At 37.4% G+C, this 17,756-nt stretch overlaps 1 protein-coding gene across 12 annotated transcripts in view; it reads right to left on the bottom strand.

Annotated features, from left to right (window-relative positions):
• Akap13 (A-kinase anchoring protein 13) overlaps window positions 1-17,756 on the bottom strand; it is a 273,195-nt gene that overhangs the window by 72,715 nt on the left and 182,724 nt on the right. For all 12 annotated transcript variants that reach the window (XM_020185782.2, XM_074061538.1, XM_074061537.1 and 9 more), the window contains 2 exons: window positions 13,409-13,484; window positions 6,184-6,305 (listed from right to left, as the gene is read on the bottom strand). In XM_020185782.2, the coding sequence (XP_020041371.2) occupies window positions 6,184-6,305; window positions 13,409-13,484 (198 nt within the window). The remainder of the gene's footprint in view (window positions 1-6,183; window positions 6,306-13,408; window positions 13,485-17,756) is intronic.

Raw genomic sequence — 17,756 nt, 5'->3', positions numbered from 1 at the left:
GATTTCAAATCAAAGAGTTCTCTGTTATCTCAGTCATCTTTCAAACCCCTATAAAGATAAGATTTCAGAGTCGTTTATAGAAAAGTCCCTTCACTGGGTCAAACTGCAAAATAAACTATGCTTCCAAGTAAATTATATAGCATAGTAGTTATGATTTTAATATAAAGTTACTGCCTTTTCTTTTTAAGTTAAGGATGAACTCAGGAAGACAGTCTAAAGGGTTCCTATTCATTGGACCATTCTGTACCCAGAAGGAAAATGTAAATGGTCTTAAGTATCAACTTCAGAGGACAATTCTAGAATGTTTTAGCTTTCCCACTCTATTGTTTTAAACTGGTCTTTCCTCAAATATGCGTCCTTCTCAGAATGTGGTCTTATGTGGAAACAGTGTCTTAGCAGATGTAACCAGTTAAGATGAAGTCAATGTGGATCAAATATGAGAGGTGTCCTTGTAAGAGAAGAGATTCAGAAGACAGAGATATATGGGAGAATGCCATGTGAAGACAGAAACAGAGACTGGACAACCCAAGCAATTTCAAAGACTACAACAAGCACCAGAAACTAGCAGAGAAACATGGGATAGAGTCTCCAGAAGGAAAGTGGCCAAGTGAACATGTTGATTTTAGGACCTCTAGCCTTATAACTGTGAGAGTAAGTTTGTTGTTTTCTACTTTGTGGTAATTTGTTATAGAAGTTCTAAGAAATGAATACATGCATCCTTAACCTGTATTTTTAATTCTCAAAACAATACCAGGAAACAAACAATGGGCACCAGTAAGTAAAATGTGCAGTAAGTCTGTTCTAAGACATACAAAGGCTCTGAGTTAAAGTGTCCATGCATCATATGGTCTCAGTTTGTTCTTCCCAGTTTGGACATGGCTCACAGACCACAGAAAAGGTGTTCCTTCACTACTGCAGCTTGTCTGAGAAGGACATTTCTTTTTCTTTTGTTTTTTTGCTTGGTAATGAGGTTTGAACTCAGGGCTTCTCACGTGCTAGGCAGATTCTACTGTGTGAGCCATACCCCCAACAGTTTTTTTTGCTGTAGTTATTTTGCTGACAGGCGCTCATGGTTTTTTGGCCCTCTCAATCTCTGCTTTTTGAGTAGCTGGGGTCACAGGTGTGCACCACCACTCCCAGTCTAGGACTTCTTTTTTGGGGGGAAAGGAAGGAGGAAGGACCTGGCACTTTGCCAATCTGAAACTCAAAACAGTCATTTAACCTTTTGCAAGGCATTAACAAAATGAGAGTATGTTTGGTTGCCTCTTCATAGAAATTTTAAAAGGAGAGCTCTTTCTAAAACACACCCTTTCAACACAGTCTTTTCTCCCTGGTATGTGCTTTTAATTCTGATCCCACCAAGAAATGACAATGAATCTTCATGGGCACTGCATGATTTCTTCAGTCTTGAATTCCTGATAAGAGCAAGGTTCACATAATAGATTTTTACTGAATTATTCAGCTCTTATTACAAGTTGGCAGCCATTACTTTAAAAAGACAAAAAGAAGAATGAAATTCAGAAATTAAAGCTGAGCTCAATTATTAAATACGACAGCAAATAATTTTTCTTTCATCTTGGATTGAATCTAAATAAATCTCCAAATTATTTTTCCCAAGACTTCTACATGTTTTCAAAAGAGATTCAGTTGGGTTAAATAATAAATTCAAGATTCTAGTTTAGAGGCTGGTGGACCCTTATATGAGCTGTACTTTATAAAAGTTCTTTGGTTATTCTACATACAGCTAGAATTGAATCCTACTACTATAAATTATAGAGCTGTTGTTAATATTTAAACAAAACAGGTGGATCCTACTTCTAAATATAAAAGATAAAACTATGAAACTTTTAAAGCAAAACATCAAGACTGGGGGCAGGCAAAGCAAAAAGAGGACAAAACACAGGAAGCAATAAGCAGAAAAATTAAATTATACTTCAATGTAAAAAATTAGTGCATCAAGACACCTTTATGAAGGTAAACAGGCAAGCCACAGACTGGGAGAATACATTCTCAAAGCACTAACCTAGTAATAAGGGACCAGTATCTATGATGTACGCAACTCCACTTCTCAACAACAAACAATCCAATTTTTTAAAATTGGCAAAAGATTTGAATAGACACTCCATAAAGAAAGACAAACAAGCTGCTAATGAACATGTGAAAATGTGTTTGACATCATTAGTCATCAAGGAAGTGCAAATCACAACCATAATGAGACAGATGAGACAGCACTATACGGACTAAGAAATGTTAAAATTAAAATAAACTGTAGGTGTTGGTAAGGAAGTAGGGCCACCAGAAATCTCATCCAACACCAGAGAATGTAAAATGGTCAACTAGTTTGGAAAAAGGTCTGTTTCTTGTAAGACAAACCTACACCTACATATGATCTAACAATTTCACTTCTAGATATCTGCTTGAGGAATTGTATTACTTAGATTCCATTCACATGAACTTCTGAAGCAGTGATAAACTAATCTTTGGTGGGGAGAAATATGTGATGCCCCTGGAGGGTCTGTATAGAGACTGACTGGGAAGGGACCAAGGAAGCACGCTGAAGTGATGCTACAGCCCATTATCTGTGCAGCTTTGGTTTACAAAGGTCCACGAAGGCATTTATCAAAAGCCACTGAGCCCTCAAGATTATGTACTTCACTGCATATAAACTTTACCAAAAACCCCAACTATACACAAGTATTGAATTCTGTACCTTATTTTGAAATGTGCATCAAGGAATTTACATTAGACTGGTTAGAAAATAAAAGGGTAGACAGAAACAGAGTTATGCAATAAGTCAAAAGCAATAAAAAGCTGTAGAATTTGTTCATTGCACAATTCAACTTTTATACATGTTTCAGGGTTTTTATAGTAAAATGTTGGGGAAAAAAGGTCTGTTTGGCTTTACTAATCAAAGTTACACTATGTAAGTAAGATATATATACATATATATATATGTATAGAGATATAAACATTATCTATTACCATATACACAGAAATATAAAGATTGCCACCCACTTTATCCTATTACTATACCTGAAAGAATCGTAATTAATATTGCCAAATTACCAATTCTTTAATTTTACTCACTTATTTACCAAATATTTATTATTTGCATTACACAGAAGATATCCTGCAATGTGCCCTGGAAAGTAACAGCTCACATTCAAATGCTAGCATATCACCACATTTTCTGAGCTACTACCCAAGACCGCTTCTCATTTTAAAAAAATGTAAATTTTATGTTCCTGATCTAAGGAAAATAAAGACCTCAGAAACCAGAAAATATTCTTAACCAACACACATGAAGCTCAGCACACTCACTAAAGTCACTTAACCAGGAGGTGCACTGAATGGAAAGATGAGATGCAGGTGAAAAGGTTGGCTATCAAGAAGATCTCTGAAAGGCCTTGGTCAAATAAATGGCTGCAGGAAGTGACATAAAACACCACTCATGGTTCACAAAGATGTTGCAATGGCTTGCCTACAGATTTTTTTTTTTTTTAAAAAAGAATGGAGAAGAAGGTTAGGCTATGGGAAGAAACTGGAACATTCTAATATTATGCAGCATAGGTTTGTGCGGATGACAGCTGAGGAAGACTTTTAATAGAGTTGCTGATGGTCTATCTACCAGTTCTATGTTTCAATGTAAGTTTCTGGTTTTCAGAGCAGAGTTTTAGAAACAGAGTGAAGTAATAAAACATGAACAAATTTTACAGTCAAGACTAGGTGCAAATCTCAGTTCTATTACTCAACTGCTCACAATTTTGTGTAAATGTCTTTACCAATCAGGGTCTCTATTACCTCATGGGTATGAAGAGGATAAAAGCCACCTATGTACCTGTCAGGGTTGCTAGACATGAGATGAGATCAAGTATGTAAGAAATTCAGTTCAATGCCTTCTGACCACTAATCACTCCATCAAAACTAGTTTGTCTGAGAGAGACAAACTTTATTTTCTGTAACAGCAACCCTTAATTTTTTTTTAATACTAAAAAAAAAAAAACATGTATAGGAAAGCCTCTTAATCACCCACCACTTTGGGAGAGTGGAAATGTTAATAGACAAAACGTCTTCTGATCTCATCCAGGCCATTTTAACTTTCTCATACATGCATGCGTCAAAGGTGCACCTACCTGTCTACCCTTTCTCTAGGTACTCCAATATGAAACGTAAGTAGCAGTCTATTTGGCATGCATGTTTCAATTTTAAAAAGTTATCTGTTTTGTATCCTGGAAAAAAAATTACCATCTACAACAAAGACTATCTGTATAAATCATCTTGTAACTGCTTTGCATAGCTTTAATAAGAAGGTAAAATAAGGAAAATTAGAATTTTCTTTAGGAAGATAAACATTCAATTTAGAGACCAGAAATTACCACTCTGCAATGATGGTAACACCCCAGACAGGCTGCCAAGTGTCTAAGCGGTAGGCAAGCAAGCATTTCCTTAATTAAAATAATTTTTAAAAACTTTACAATTAAGATTTTCAGAGACCTGATGTGGTGGCTCACACCTATAATATCAGCTACTTGTGGAGGTGAAGACAGGGAGGATGAAAGTTCAAGATTAGCTGGGACAAAAAAGTTAGTGAGACCCTATTTCAACCAAGTTGGGTGTGGCAGCCCATATATGGCCCATGTAAAGAGGCTGTAAGTAGAGGCAAGAACACTAGACTTTATCTGCAAAATAAAGCAAAAAAAAGGGGGGGGGAGTGGGATAGGGGGCTGTGGGCGTGGCTCAAGTGGTAGAGGACTTTCAATTGTGAGGTCCTGAGTTTAAACCCCCTAGTACAGCCCTCTCCCTCCCGCCAAAAGATGTCAAACATAAATAAATGTGTAACAGACTTCCAAGTATCCATGACCCAATGTCAGTCACTATCAGTGGGCCTATTTTAAAGCTTGAACTTAACAATGCTATTCCCCAGGGTACAACGAAAGTCCTTACAATTAAAAACATCAAAGGTACAATGGAAACCACCCAAATTCTAATATTTTATAAAATCACACTGGCTTCCCTCTTCCTAAATAACTTCACAGAGTAACTTCATATCTTCCCAATGGGTACTGTTTTCACTTCACAGAATCCCCTACATCAATACAAGTAACAATGACAGAAATCCTTAACTTTGTCTCATAAATCTAAGAACCTTGTAAAGACAACAAACTTAAGAGAAAGGAACAAGGTAGAAAAGGCTAGAAAGGGTAAAATGGGAACCTGAGAGTCAAGTCTCTGGACAAAAGTGAAAAAGAAGGTACACAGGGGCTTTTGTATGTTCCAGACCAGAATTCTAAAACTCTATGCCTGCATTCCTATACTGTAACTTCTGAACTCTGGGATAATTTTATCACCCTCTAAAGCAACTGCTTTCATCCTTTCTTCCAAGTCAGCATAAAACCAGAAGGAACTATAGAGCAGTTGCTACAATGTTTCTGCCCCCCCCCCCCCCACTATTAAGTCACATCACGGAGTACTATCTGCCCTCTTGTGTGGGAAAACCTATTATTCTTCTAAGGGGACTAAACAGAACTTGCTGCAAGGAGAAACAAACACAAGCAAAAGCAACCAAAAGGTCCTCATCCCCACTCCTTAGTCTCAAAGTGTATGCAAACATGAGCTGATTCTTGTGAATGACCATTCACTAGGGAGGAAGCTAGGGTTCCCTAGCAGAGATCTAGAAAGTTCCAATTCAGCAGACTGGATGACATCACGGGCTCAGCTGTGTGCTTCAGACCTCAACACATTAATCAGAAATGACTATGGCTAGTTTATACACATGACTTCTCTCAGTCTGAGCTGGGGTCCCTTCCTGCCCACTGAAGAGTGTTGTCGCTGTCATCTGACTTAACTCATTTTTAAAGAAACTTCCAAGATTTTAGAAGCTTCAAAACCTTCAGTGACCAGCCATGATCTTGGAGAAAATAAATTTTCAGAATGCCTTTTCTAAGCCCTGGAAATCAGGAGTTTCCTTTCTCCAAAAGGCAATACTTACACCCTTGATGGCAAGTAAAGCCTAACCTGGCTAGCTGGACCACAACTTACTAGCAGAGTCATCTATTAAGGGAAATGATTAACCTTGGGAAGAACAAGCACAAAAGAAAGACATAATATGAAAAAGAGTGGAGCAAAGGCAAATGCAAACATCAGATTCAGCAGAGAAAAAGAAAGGAAAGGAACAGCCAGTACCTTTGAGATGATGCTGTCGGTAACACTGCTAGGAGAATGGAAGAGGTCAGGATCGCTCCCAGAATCTCTCTGTTTTGAGGCACATGCTCTGCCCAGCTCAACATCCAGGAAGTTCTCACAATCTGAAAAAGAAAAGTTAGTCAATCAGTACTTTTTTAAAAATTCACTTGCCTTTTACAAAAGCAAATAGCCCTTTTCTCTCTTGCTTCTAACCCCTTATCTCATTCTCTCTTCTTTTACATATTAAGAAGGTAGAAAGAACATAATCAAATTAATAGATCTGAGATGTGTGACTAAAATTTTAGGCTGATATAGTTACTCTATGAAACTTATCAGTTTGCCATGTTTATGTAATTACAGAAAGATAAAATGATGATTTAGAACTGTATTCTATCTAAATGAAAATGTTCTCCTCTTGGTAATTAGAGAATGTTTTTCTTTTGCCAACAAAATCTGAAATCCTTTACTGGCAAATTATATGACCAAGTGTGTTTACAATTTCTCTTTTGAGACTAAAGTTCTTTCTGGAACTTTCCACCTTTTCAAAATAGTGGTACAAAGAAGGGTGTGATAGCTAATAAATACATTACTGTACTAAACTTAGGGGTTCTTCTAAGTAACAGCAAATGTAATTTAACGTTCCCCCCTGCCCCTTAAAAAGATCTTACATTTGGTAGAACAATGTGTAAAATAGAATGCATCATCTGGAATGTTTTCAGCTCAATACCAGGGATGGGGACTCTAAGGAATCAGGTGGGTCCTTCATGGAACTACTACACTGGCAGGTGGAAGTACTTCAAGTTTTAGTATCCTGAAAATAGAGGTATTTAACCTATTCTCTCCTATTAGTTTTGTAAACAAATGGGACATAAGACCTGATAGTAAGAGGGATAAAAAGATGTACAGATGGTGAAACTTGGAATTCAAAGAGTTAATTAGAAGGTGGCTATTAAACTCCTTCAAGTTTTGAAGATCAGAGAGATGTCTCTCATTCTAGTAAGTGTTTTAATGAGTGATGTGGACATATACAGACACTTTACCAAATCAGTAGGTGACACTAAGTAATGAGAGAAAGAGTAGGAAACCTAGTTACTCAGCAGTTGGTGAGGACTCTACTTAAGAGGTTTTGGTCAAAAGCAAATTCAGGAGGATCCAAACTAAAAGTTTTGGGCTATATTAATACAGTGTACTGGAATACAAAATGGAGTGGTCCTGCTCCTATGTGCTATTTAGACCATATCATGCAAAACTGTATTTGTTCCTAGTAGACATTTAAATTACAACACTGACAAACAAAAAAGTGTACACAATAGTGAAGTGGCAACAGTGAAGACAAAGCCATACACTCGGCTTGTAGAGGAGCATGCGAAGTGTGCCTTGGTACAGTTGTAGACTTCCTCTGTGCTGTTCAGGGACAGAACAAGACCAATGAATGAAAATCAAAGAGCCTCACTATTGTCAGGGATTTGGGTAGCCTCAGCAAGTAGTGTGGATCACCTTCCCAGAAGGGTGGAACACAGATGAAATGGCTATGTCGAGGTATCACAGAAAAGATGTCTACATAAGGAGACTGCAGATTACTTCCAGAGTTTCTCTTGATTCTTAGAGTCTGTGCTTGGATAAGCGTGTGTATGCGTGCGTGTGTGTGTTTGTGGGGAAGGCAGACAGCACTGGAGAAAAGTTTTTGTCTAAGTTAATTAACAATTAGCAGTTCATGACCAAATTATTTAGCCTGTACTAACCATACAGTTTTAAGAAGGGACTGAACTGGTATAGGTTATGAATTGCTTGCCAGTAAAATTACTTTTTCTATTAGTTAGGTATTTGGCTAGGTACTGGGGAGTATTCAAACAAAAAGGGATGTTTGGTGTGTGCCTGCATGCAAAATTTGTAATCTTGTAGAAATGAGTAACTAAGAGATAACTTCATCAGAATTATACAAAGGATGCCGTAGGAAATGAGGAAGTACCTGTGGATTAATGTGAAAATCTTTCAGCTAAAAAAAAAAAAAAACTTACTTAGTGGGCAATTTCAGAAAGTGTTAGTTCAATGGGAATAGTCTTGCCTTTTTAAGAGACCGGAAATGATGGGTATTCTGAAGGGTTCTTTTTTCCTTGTGGCATAGAAGACAACTAATTTAGGTTGAGTTGGTGGGTTTGTGATCTTCCTATTCCTTCCCTTTCCTACCTGAAAAAGTCAGAAACTCTCCATTTTGTGGTTGAAAGGAAAACGGGGGCTGGCCAAGAAAAGAAAGGGCTGTCACAGCAACTATGCTGAGCTGTTAGCTGTGCAGCTGGCAGTCCAACCAACCACATCTAAATCCCAGAGTGGAAAGCAAACCAGCTCAAGACATTTGAAAGGAAATTCACAGGACGATCCAAAGGCAGCCCCTAGGAATCCCTCACCCAGAAAATACATGTAAGGCAGGATAAGGGACCACAAACCAAGTTTGGGATAAAAAGAGTTTAGCGTGTGAAAGAATACTGACTGCTGAGCTAGGGAAGGAGGGAACAGCGGGGAGGTGGTGGGGGAGAGTCATAAAAGCAGAACCCAGGAATAAGGAAGAGAGAAGGACCACAAAATACTATAGCATTGTCACCTTCATGCGGGTTGGGAATCCCCAAAGGCAAAGCTAATCCGCAGCCTGTGTCATATGTGTTGCTAAGTAAAATCAGTGAAATGTTTCTTCTACACTACCCCTTTGAAATGACTAAAGTGGAATAGCATATCAAAGTGTAAACAAAAGCAAAAAGCACTGGTTTTCAAGTTAGATGGATCTGGCTTAAATCCAGGTCTGACGGTTTTTTTTGGCAGCACTGAATAGTGAACTCAGGTCCTTAGGCACTCTACCACTTGAGCCACTCCCCAAGTCCTTTTTGGCTTTTTGGATTGTTTTTCAGGTAACAGTCATGTGCTTTTCCCAGGACTACCTGAACCTCCAGAGTAGCTGGGTTTACAGGTGTGTACCACCACATGAGGCTTGGTTTTGGAGACAGAGTCTCAACAACTCTTGCTTAGACTGACCTCAAACGACGATCCTTCTATCTCTGCCTTCCAAGTAACTGGGATTACAGGCCACCACAGTCTGACATGGTTGTAGGTCTGACTACTTATTAGAAGAAAGATCTTGAGCAAGAAGCGATTTAATCCCGTAAGTACTCACTTCCATACCAGCAAAACGGGATGATTAATACCTTCCAAAATATTTGGAGTACAGGAATAATTTATTACATGTATGTGTGTGTGTGTGTGTGTGTGTGTGTGTGTGTGTGTATGTATAGTAACCAGAATTCTAGTCCTTAGCACATAGCAGGATGTGATACAAATGCCCAGTGAAGTCCAGGCTTCAAAATATCTTTAGGAGTATCCTGAACGTGGGCATAGTGGAGGGTGAGTCCTGTTTTATGATATATGTATAGAAATCTGTCTATAACTTTTGTGCACTGAGCCACTAGCTTTTTAGAAGCAGCACATTTACTTTTATGATGCTATCTAGTCATCTGTGTTTAAAATGACAGTAGTCAGGGACTGGTAGGGTAGCTCCAGTAGTACAGCACCTGCCTAGCAGTGCAAAAGAAAATTAAAAAAATGATAGTCACATAGCACAAAATGATCTCACACACACACACAGAGGTATGCAACATAGCCAACTTAAGTAATGTAGCAGGCTATACCATCTAGGGTTGCATTAAACACACTCTGATGCTTGCACACTGGTGAATGGTGAAATCGCCTAATGACACATTCCTTATAACATATTCTCAACTTTAAGCAACACATGACTGAATATGCTAACAAACAGTAGTTGGACAGGGTAGGAAACCTATCAGTAATATCAACTGGGCTTCGTTAAATCACCCTAACCATAATCCCATCTTGTGTTTATCCGGTACTGAAGAGTATGGAAAGTGATTTAAAAGATAACATCTTACATGGTCTAATTTTATTGCTCTCTTGAGAATGTGTTTATACAGTAAAACCATAAACTGCAAGACAAAAAAATATACCTGGGATTAACAAAAAAACTATACCTAAAATCAAAGTCTCAGATCTGAAGTTCAGAAACAATTCAGATCTTAGATTTTTGTTAGATGGAGGTATGCAAATAACCATTCTAACTGTTTATGGTGGGAATGGAGGAAGAATCTGAACAACTCAAGATTATGCAATTAGCTCAAAATCATCTTTTTTTTTCATTTGTCTTTTATTATTCATATGTGCATACAAGGCTTGGTTCATTTCTCCCCCCTGTCCCCACCCCCTCCCTTACCACCCACTCCGCCCCCCCCCAATACCCAGCAGAAACTATTTTGCCCTTATTTCTAATTTTGTTGTAGAGAGAGTATAAGCAATAATAGGAAGGAACAAGGGTTTTTGCTGGTTGAGATAAGGATAGCTATACAGGGCATTGACTCACATTGATTTCCTGTGCGTGGGTGTTACCTTCTAGGTTTATTATTTTTGATCTAACCTTTTCTCTAGTACCTATTCCCCTTTTCCTATTGGCCTCAGTTGCTTTAAGGTATCTGCTTTAGTATCTCTGCGTTAAGGGCAACAAATGCTAGCTAGTTTTTTAGGTGTCTTACCTATCCTCACCCCTTCCTTGTGTGCTCTCGCTTTTATCATGTGCTCATAGTCCAATCCCCTTGTTGTGTTTGCCCTTGATCTAATGTCCACATATGAGGGAGAACATACGATTTTTGGTCTTTTGGACCAGGCTAACCTCACTCAGAATGATGTTCTCCAATTCCATCCATTTACCAGCGAATGATAACATTTCGTTCTTCTTCATGGCTGCATAAAATTCCACTGTGTATAGATACCACATTTTCTTAATCCATTCGTCAGTGCTGGGGCATCTTGGCTGTTTCCATAACTTGGCTATTGTGAATAGTGCCGCAATAAACATGGATGTGCAGGTGCCTCTGGAGTAACAGTCTTTTGGGTATATCCCCAAGAGTGGTATTGCTGGATCAAATGGTAGATCGATGTCCAGCTTTTTCAGTAGCCTCCAAATTTTTTTCCAGAGTGGTTGTACTAGTCTACATTCCCACCAACAGTGTAAGAGGGTTCCTTTTTCCCCGCATCCTCGCCAACACCTGTTGTTGGTGGTATTGCTGATGATGGCTATTCTAACAGGGGTGAGGTGGAATCTTAGCGTGGTTTTAATTTGCATTTCCTTTATTGCTAGAGATGGTGAGCATTTTTTCATGTGTTTTCTGGCCATTTGAATTTCTTCTTTTGAGAAAGTTCTGTTTAGTTCACTTGCCCATTTCTTTATTGGTTCATTAGTTTTGGGAGAATTTAGTTTTTTAAGTTCCCTGTATATTCTGGTTATCAGTCCTTTGTCTGATGTATAGTTGGCAAATATTTTCTCCCACTCTGTGGGTGTTCTCTTCAGTTTAGAGACCATTTCTTTGATGAACAGAAGCTTTTTAGTTTTATGAGGTCCCATTTATCTATGCTATCTCTTAGTTGCTGTGCTGCTGGGGTTTCATTGAGAAAGTTCTTACCTATACCTACTAACTCCAGAGTATTTCCTACTCTTTCTTGTATCAACTTAAAGAGTTTGGGGTCTGATATTAAGATCCTTGATCCATTTTGAGTTAATCTTGGTATAGGGTGATATACATGGATCTAGTTTCAGTTTTTTGCAGACTGCTAACCAGTTCAAAATCATTTCTTAATGAGTAAATTAAACTGCAGCATGTGGAGACACTTCCTTCATATGTATATCCAAATTGTGAGAAAACTTTACATGACAGAGAGGTTCGCTGCTTGGTGGCTGGGAGTAGCCACACTTTTAGAAAAAGCCCTGAACAGTTAAAGGAGCCAAAACACAGTAGGTAGTGTACTTTTTACTTCTAACACTTTTTCTAAAGCAGATGAGTAAAAAGTGGAGAGGTAAACACAGGCTTGGGGTTAAGCTGACTAAAGAACTCCAAATGTGAATTGCTAGTATTCATTTAGCAGCTGTAGGAACAGACACAGAACCCTGTCATCCATATAGAACTCCCCAAATGAGGAAAGCTAGGAATACTTTACAGATGTGAGACAATGGAGTACACAGACATTAGGGAACATACCTTGGGTCACAGAGCTGGTGCTGAAACTGGGTTAAAAGTTAGGAATCCAAACGAATCACAATTGTGCTATGTCATCAACAAGCAAGGTCCTAACATCATTTCAACTCCACCTCTCCTTCCTAACACCTCACAGGCACTTAACGAAAACCTCAACTCCTAAAATTCTTCCAAAGTGTGTGTGTTCTCAATTCTGGCTACCCAGCAGGATAAACCAAAGGAGCTTATAAAGATTGTGGTGCCCCATCCAATTCAACTGCTATTTCTAAGGGAATCCAGGAATCTGGGCACTTTTAAAGCTTGCACTCCAACATAATTCCAGTGTGCAGCCAAAACTAAGAACCACAGGTTACAGCCTGTGTCTGGTTGGGAAGGTTGGGGAAACTATCTGTTTACACTAAATGTAATTATTAATAATGAAAAATTTACCTTGCCATTTTGTCAACTGCTTGCTTACTAAATGTTTTACACTTCCTGCGTACCTTTCATTCAGTCTTGCTGTCTTCCTTCGTGTTTTGCTGGTTTTGTGAGTGATAGGCTTTGATTTTTTTTTCTATTGTGTAACATTTATACATTTTTTCTGTAATCACCTTGGAGACTAGAAAATACCTTATGGGTGACAGAAAACTAAGGTGAGAGGTAAAGTTCAAGAGTATACAAATTTTCTGCAATTTAAATTCCCTACCACCCAATTTATCAATTGTCAAAATTTACAAACATTTGCATTACTTCATTTAACTTAATTCTTCATTAAACTTTTGCTTAATCCAAAAAAAGAAAAAGACAAGAAGCACAGGCCTAGTCCCTAATAACATGTATCTGTAATCTTGCCAGGTAAAAAACCTATACCGTGTAAATGCATGGTACCAGACACTTTCACCAACGACTAATAAACCACAAAGCCTCACATGAACTTTACTTCTAAAATAAAATCAAAGACATGACTTGTGCTTATCTTTAACTGTGAAATCAAATGTTTACAAATCCTACGCACACATATCCCTTCCTCTGGGGTACTGGGTAACGTGTTCAAGGGTAGAGTACCACATGGGATGATTAGCTCTCAGAACAGGGCTATGGCCCCAGAAAATAGACATGGATAGTTATCCCAGCAAAATGGGAAGTGGAAAACCTCTTCTCACCTGGGCTTTGCTTGGAAGCCAAAAGAGATGCCTCATCAGGACCTGGCTCTATTGTACACCAGCTTTCTCGATTTATCTGAAAAACAAAAAAATCAATTTGCTTCAGACAGGAAGTAACAGAGGATAATCTTACAGGGGCTGAAAGTTAATACGTTATTACACATTAAAATTTTTACACAAAAATTTAAACATCATTCAAATACAAAATAGTATGTATTTCAGAATTACTACACATCAGCTGCCATGTTAAGAATTCTACATTTATTATCTCAAATTATTATAACTTTTACAGTAAGTCTGGATTATTTCTATTGAACCAAATAGAAGACAGACTCAGAGAGGCTGCTGAGGAGATAAAGGCAGGCATGGTACTAGATGCAAGTCTGTGTGATTCTCAAAAGCAAGTACACTCCTGACTCCCAATATTAACTTTTTGGTTTTTTTTTTTTTTTTTTTTTCATTAACTTTTTTTTTTTTCCCCCTGGTAGTACTAGAGTTTGAACTCAGGCCTTGTGTTTGCTATGCAGGCACTTGAGCCACACCTCCAAGTCCTTCATGAACTTTGAAATAATACAATTTTTTAAGTTACCATTAAAGATTTCAACACTCCTCTCTCAGCAATCCATGAAACAAGCGGGCACAGAGTTGCCAAGGACATAGCAAACTTCAAAGGCACCAAAACAATCTGACTGCACCAAGACTTTTGAAACAGTGCACCCAGCACTTAGCGGATGCTTCCACAATGTTAGAATTCTGTTGCACAAAACAAATCTCAAAATAAATAAAACAAAACCTATGTATTCTACTGCATAAATGAAGCCTCAAATTTAAGAGGATTAAAATCACAAAAAGAATGTTCGCTGACCACAACACTATCAAATCAAAAACTCAAACCAAAAAGGTATCAATACATAAAAAATTAAAAAGAAATTAATACTTCTTAGTAATGCATAGATCACAGAAAAATCGTGAGGAAAATTAGAGCACATTTGAATTGAATACAATTATCGCATATAGAAAATCGTGGTGCCTAAAACCAATTTTGTAACATTAAATGCCTTTATATAAAAAGTTTCTAAATCTGCTTAAAAAAAAAAAGACCTTAAATTAGTAGATCTAAACGTCCACTTAAAAAAAAAAAAAGGAGCAAATTAATCCAAATCAGGCAAGATAAAGACAATAAAGGACAGAAGTCAATAAAATGAAAATAAAAAATTTAAATCAACAATATGAAAATATGGTTCTATGTGAAGGTCAACTGCACCAATACAACCCTAGCTGGGCTGACAGGGAAAAGAGGTCACACTAGTGACCAGTGCATTGCCACAGGTCCCAGACTTGCTGAAGAATAATAATGGAGTATAATCAACAACTTTATTGTGAAAGACTTATTGTTATAAGAAACTAAAACAGCTTGTAAAACTAGACAAACTACCAAAATTCACTCAGGAAGACCTGAATAGTCTTATTCTGTGTAAGAGATTGAATTCTTAGTTTAAAACTTTCCTGCAAGGAAAACTTCAGACCCAGATGGCTTCTGTGCAAAAGGCCACCAAACATGTAAGGAAGAAATGACATGAATTCTACGTAACTCTTCAGAAAATACATAAGAAGGCATAGTACACAACTCATTTTATGAACCCAGCATTACCCTGACAAAACTGAAGATGTAAGAAAACTACTGATCAGTATTATTCAGGAACACACATACAAGATACTGAACAAAATTCTAGGTCAATTAAATCAAGCAATGTATGTAAAAGATAACATTATCATGATCAAGTAGACTAATCCCAAGAATATAAGGTTAGTTGAGCATTCAAAAATCATTTTAGGCAAAAAAAAAAAAATTCCAAAACACAGCCCTCATAAACTAATGATTATTAAGAGATGAAAGAATTTGGTAAAATTAACACCTATTTATCACAAAATTCTCAGAACTCTAGGAACTGAAAGAAAATTCCTCAACTTGATAAAAGGCATCTAGAAAAAAGCTGCAGTTAACATCATAAGTAATGGTAAAAAGACAAAATGCTTCTATCTGAGATCTGAGACCAAAAACCACCCTTATTGGTTCTATGCCATCAAAATATAGGATTTGACAAGGTTGCCAGATACAAAGTCCCCCACAAAATCACTGTTAGTTCTATATATTAGCAATGGATAATTAGAAACTGAAAATGAAAGCAAAAGCACTATCACATTCACAATTACATCAAGAAATGTAATTAGAGCTAATGTTAATATATGAGCAATACTTATACTTTGAAAACTAGAAAACACTGGCTAAGATATAAGAAAGCTATTATAACAGTTACACTGGTCTGAAGACAGAGAGGTCAGAGGGCAAAAGAGAATCCACAAATAGACCCTCTCACACAAGGCTCACTGATTCTGACAAAGATGCCAAGGTATTTCAATGGGGAAAAGAAGTCTTCTGAACAAATGCTGCTGCAGTAAGTGGAGACAATATATGGAAAGAAACAAAACTCCCAAAAAATCTCAAACCTTCTACTGCCTATAAAAATAAACTCGCAATTCATTATGTATCTAAATAGTAAGCTAGTACAATAAAACTTACAAGCAGTGGAACATTTTCTTGTGATATGGGGTTAGGCAAAAATTGATAACACATGAAGAAAACTGATAAATGTAACTATATGGACTTTAAAAACCTTTGCCCTCAAAAGTCATTATTAGGTAAACAAAAAGTCAAATTACAGATGCGAAGTATTTACAAAACAATCATCTCCTAAAGAAGTCTACCCAGAATATTTTCATATGAAGCAATGCAACCCTCCCATATTGCAATAATAAAACAACATTTTTTTTTAAAAAAGTGGAGAAGATCTGAATCAACATTTCATCAAAAACGACAGGCAAATGGGGGAAAATATTCAACAGGAAAATGCAGGTCAAACTACAGGTAGATGCAAGCACACATCCATTAGGATAACTGAAATTAAAGATGATAATACTGTGTGCTGGCAAAGATGAAGAGCAACTGAAGCACAGAAATGCAGAACAGCACATTTTTAAACAGGTGAACAGCTCCTTCTAACGTCAAGCGCACACAGCATCCTGCTAATGGGTATTCTCTAGGAAAAGTCAAAACCTGTTTTCACACAGAGACTTACACTGGCACTTTGATAGCAGCTTGACTCATCCTAGACCCAGTGTGACAAACTGCGGTTCACTCAAATAGTGCTACAGGCTCAGTGGACCATGGGAGCAATCGCAAGAGCACTGTGCTGAGAGGAAAAAGCTCTGGACCAAAAGGACCAACTGCAGTATGGTTCTACCTGCTTACTGAACAAGGCAAACCTACAGTTATCAGCAACTGCAGGGGAAGGCTGACTAAAAGAGGATGGCGGGAACCTTTGAGCTGAACAGATGCATTCCTATATGATTGGGTAGTGATTATGCAATCCAGTATCTGCTAAAATCCCCAACTTCAAACTTAAACTGGTAACCTTTTGGTTTTTTTTTGCAGTGCTGAGAATCAAATCACTTAGGGCAAGCACTCTACTAGTGAGCTATAGCTCTATCCCCAAACTGGTGAATATTACTGCATGCAAATTGTATGTCAATAAAAGTATAAAATATAAATTTCAGTCCTCACACGTGCCAAATGCCTTAACATTACAATCCTCCATTTTCATTAAAATTGAAACACTCTGCTGTACTTGTAAATAATATGAATAGGAGTAGCTACAAAAATTATCACATAGTTGACTATTCAAAATGCCCAAAGACATGAGCTATGATTTTATTTAATGACCTTTGGCATACAGTATATACCCACTAGATGCCTGATCTCTCTGGTGAGAAGATACCAAACTCCTCTGCTGATAAAGTGCAGCAGTTTTACTGAACATACTAAGTGGGGTGAGGCAGAAAGCTAGTGGACATTTTTTTTTCCTATGACGAGACACAAAATGAATTTAATTACTTATTTACAAATAATCACTTACTCATAACCATGCATTTTTAGAATCAAATGAAACACAACATTTACTCAGCTGTCACTACTACAGAGAAGAGAGGCACCAGGAGAAAGGAGCTATCAATATTGATTCAAGTATGTTGTGTAAAATGGTGTTAAGATTTTGAAAGTGATTCTGAATGGAGGGAAATCTTCAGCAAGATCTCTGGGATTATACAAAATATTATTTGGGTGTGTACAATAACAAGTAACCACAAATTCAGTAATTTTACCAAAACATACCCACATCTTTCAAAGAACTGAAACAAAAATTTTCTTGAGAAAAAAAATTTAAGTCATTCAGAGGCGCTCTATTTTTAAACTGCATCTCATTTGAAATGAGCCAAATTTTACTCTGCTAAA

The sequence above is a fragment of the Castor canadensis genome, chromosome 19 (genome assembly GCF_047511655.1).
Source record: "Castor canadensis chromosome 19, mCasCan1.hap1v2, whole genome shotgun sequence".
NCBI lineage: Eukaryota > Metazoa > Chordata > Mammalia > Rodentia > Castoridae > Castor > Castor canadensis.
Note: the sequence above shows the minus strand (reverse complement) of the source record. Positions and strands in the feature narration are given on the sequence as shown.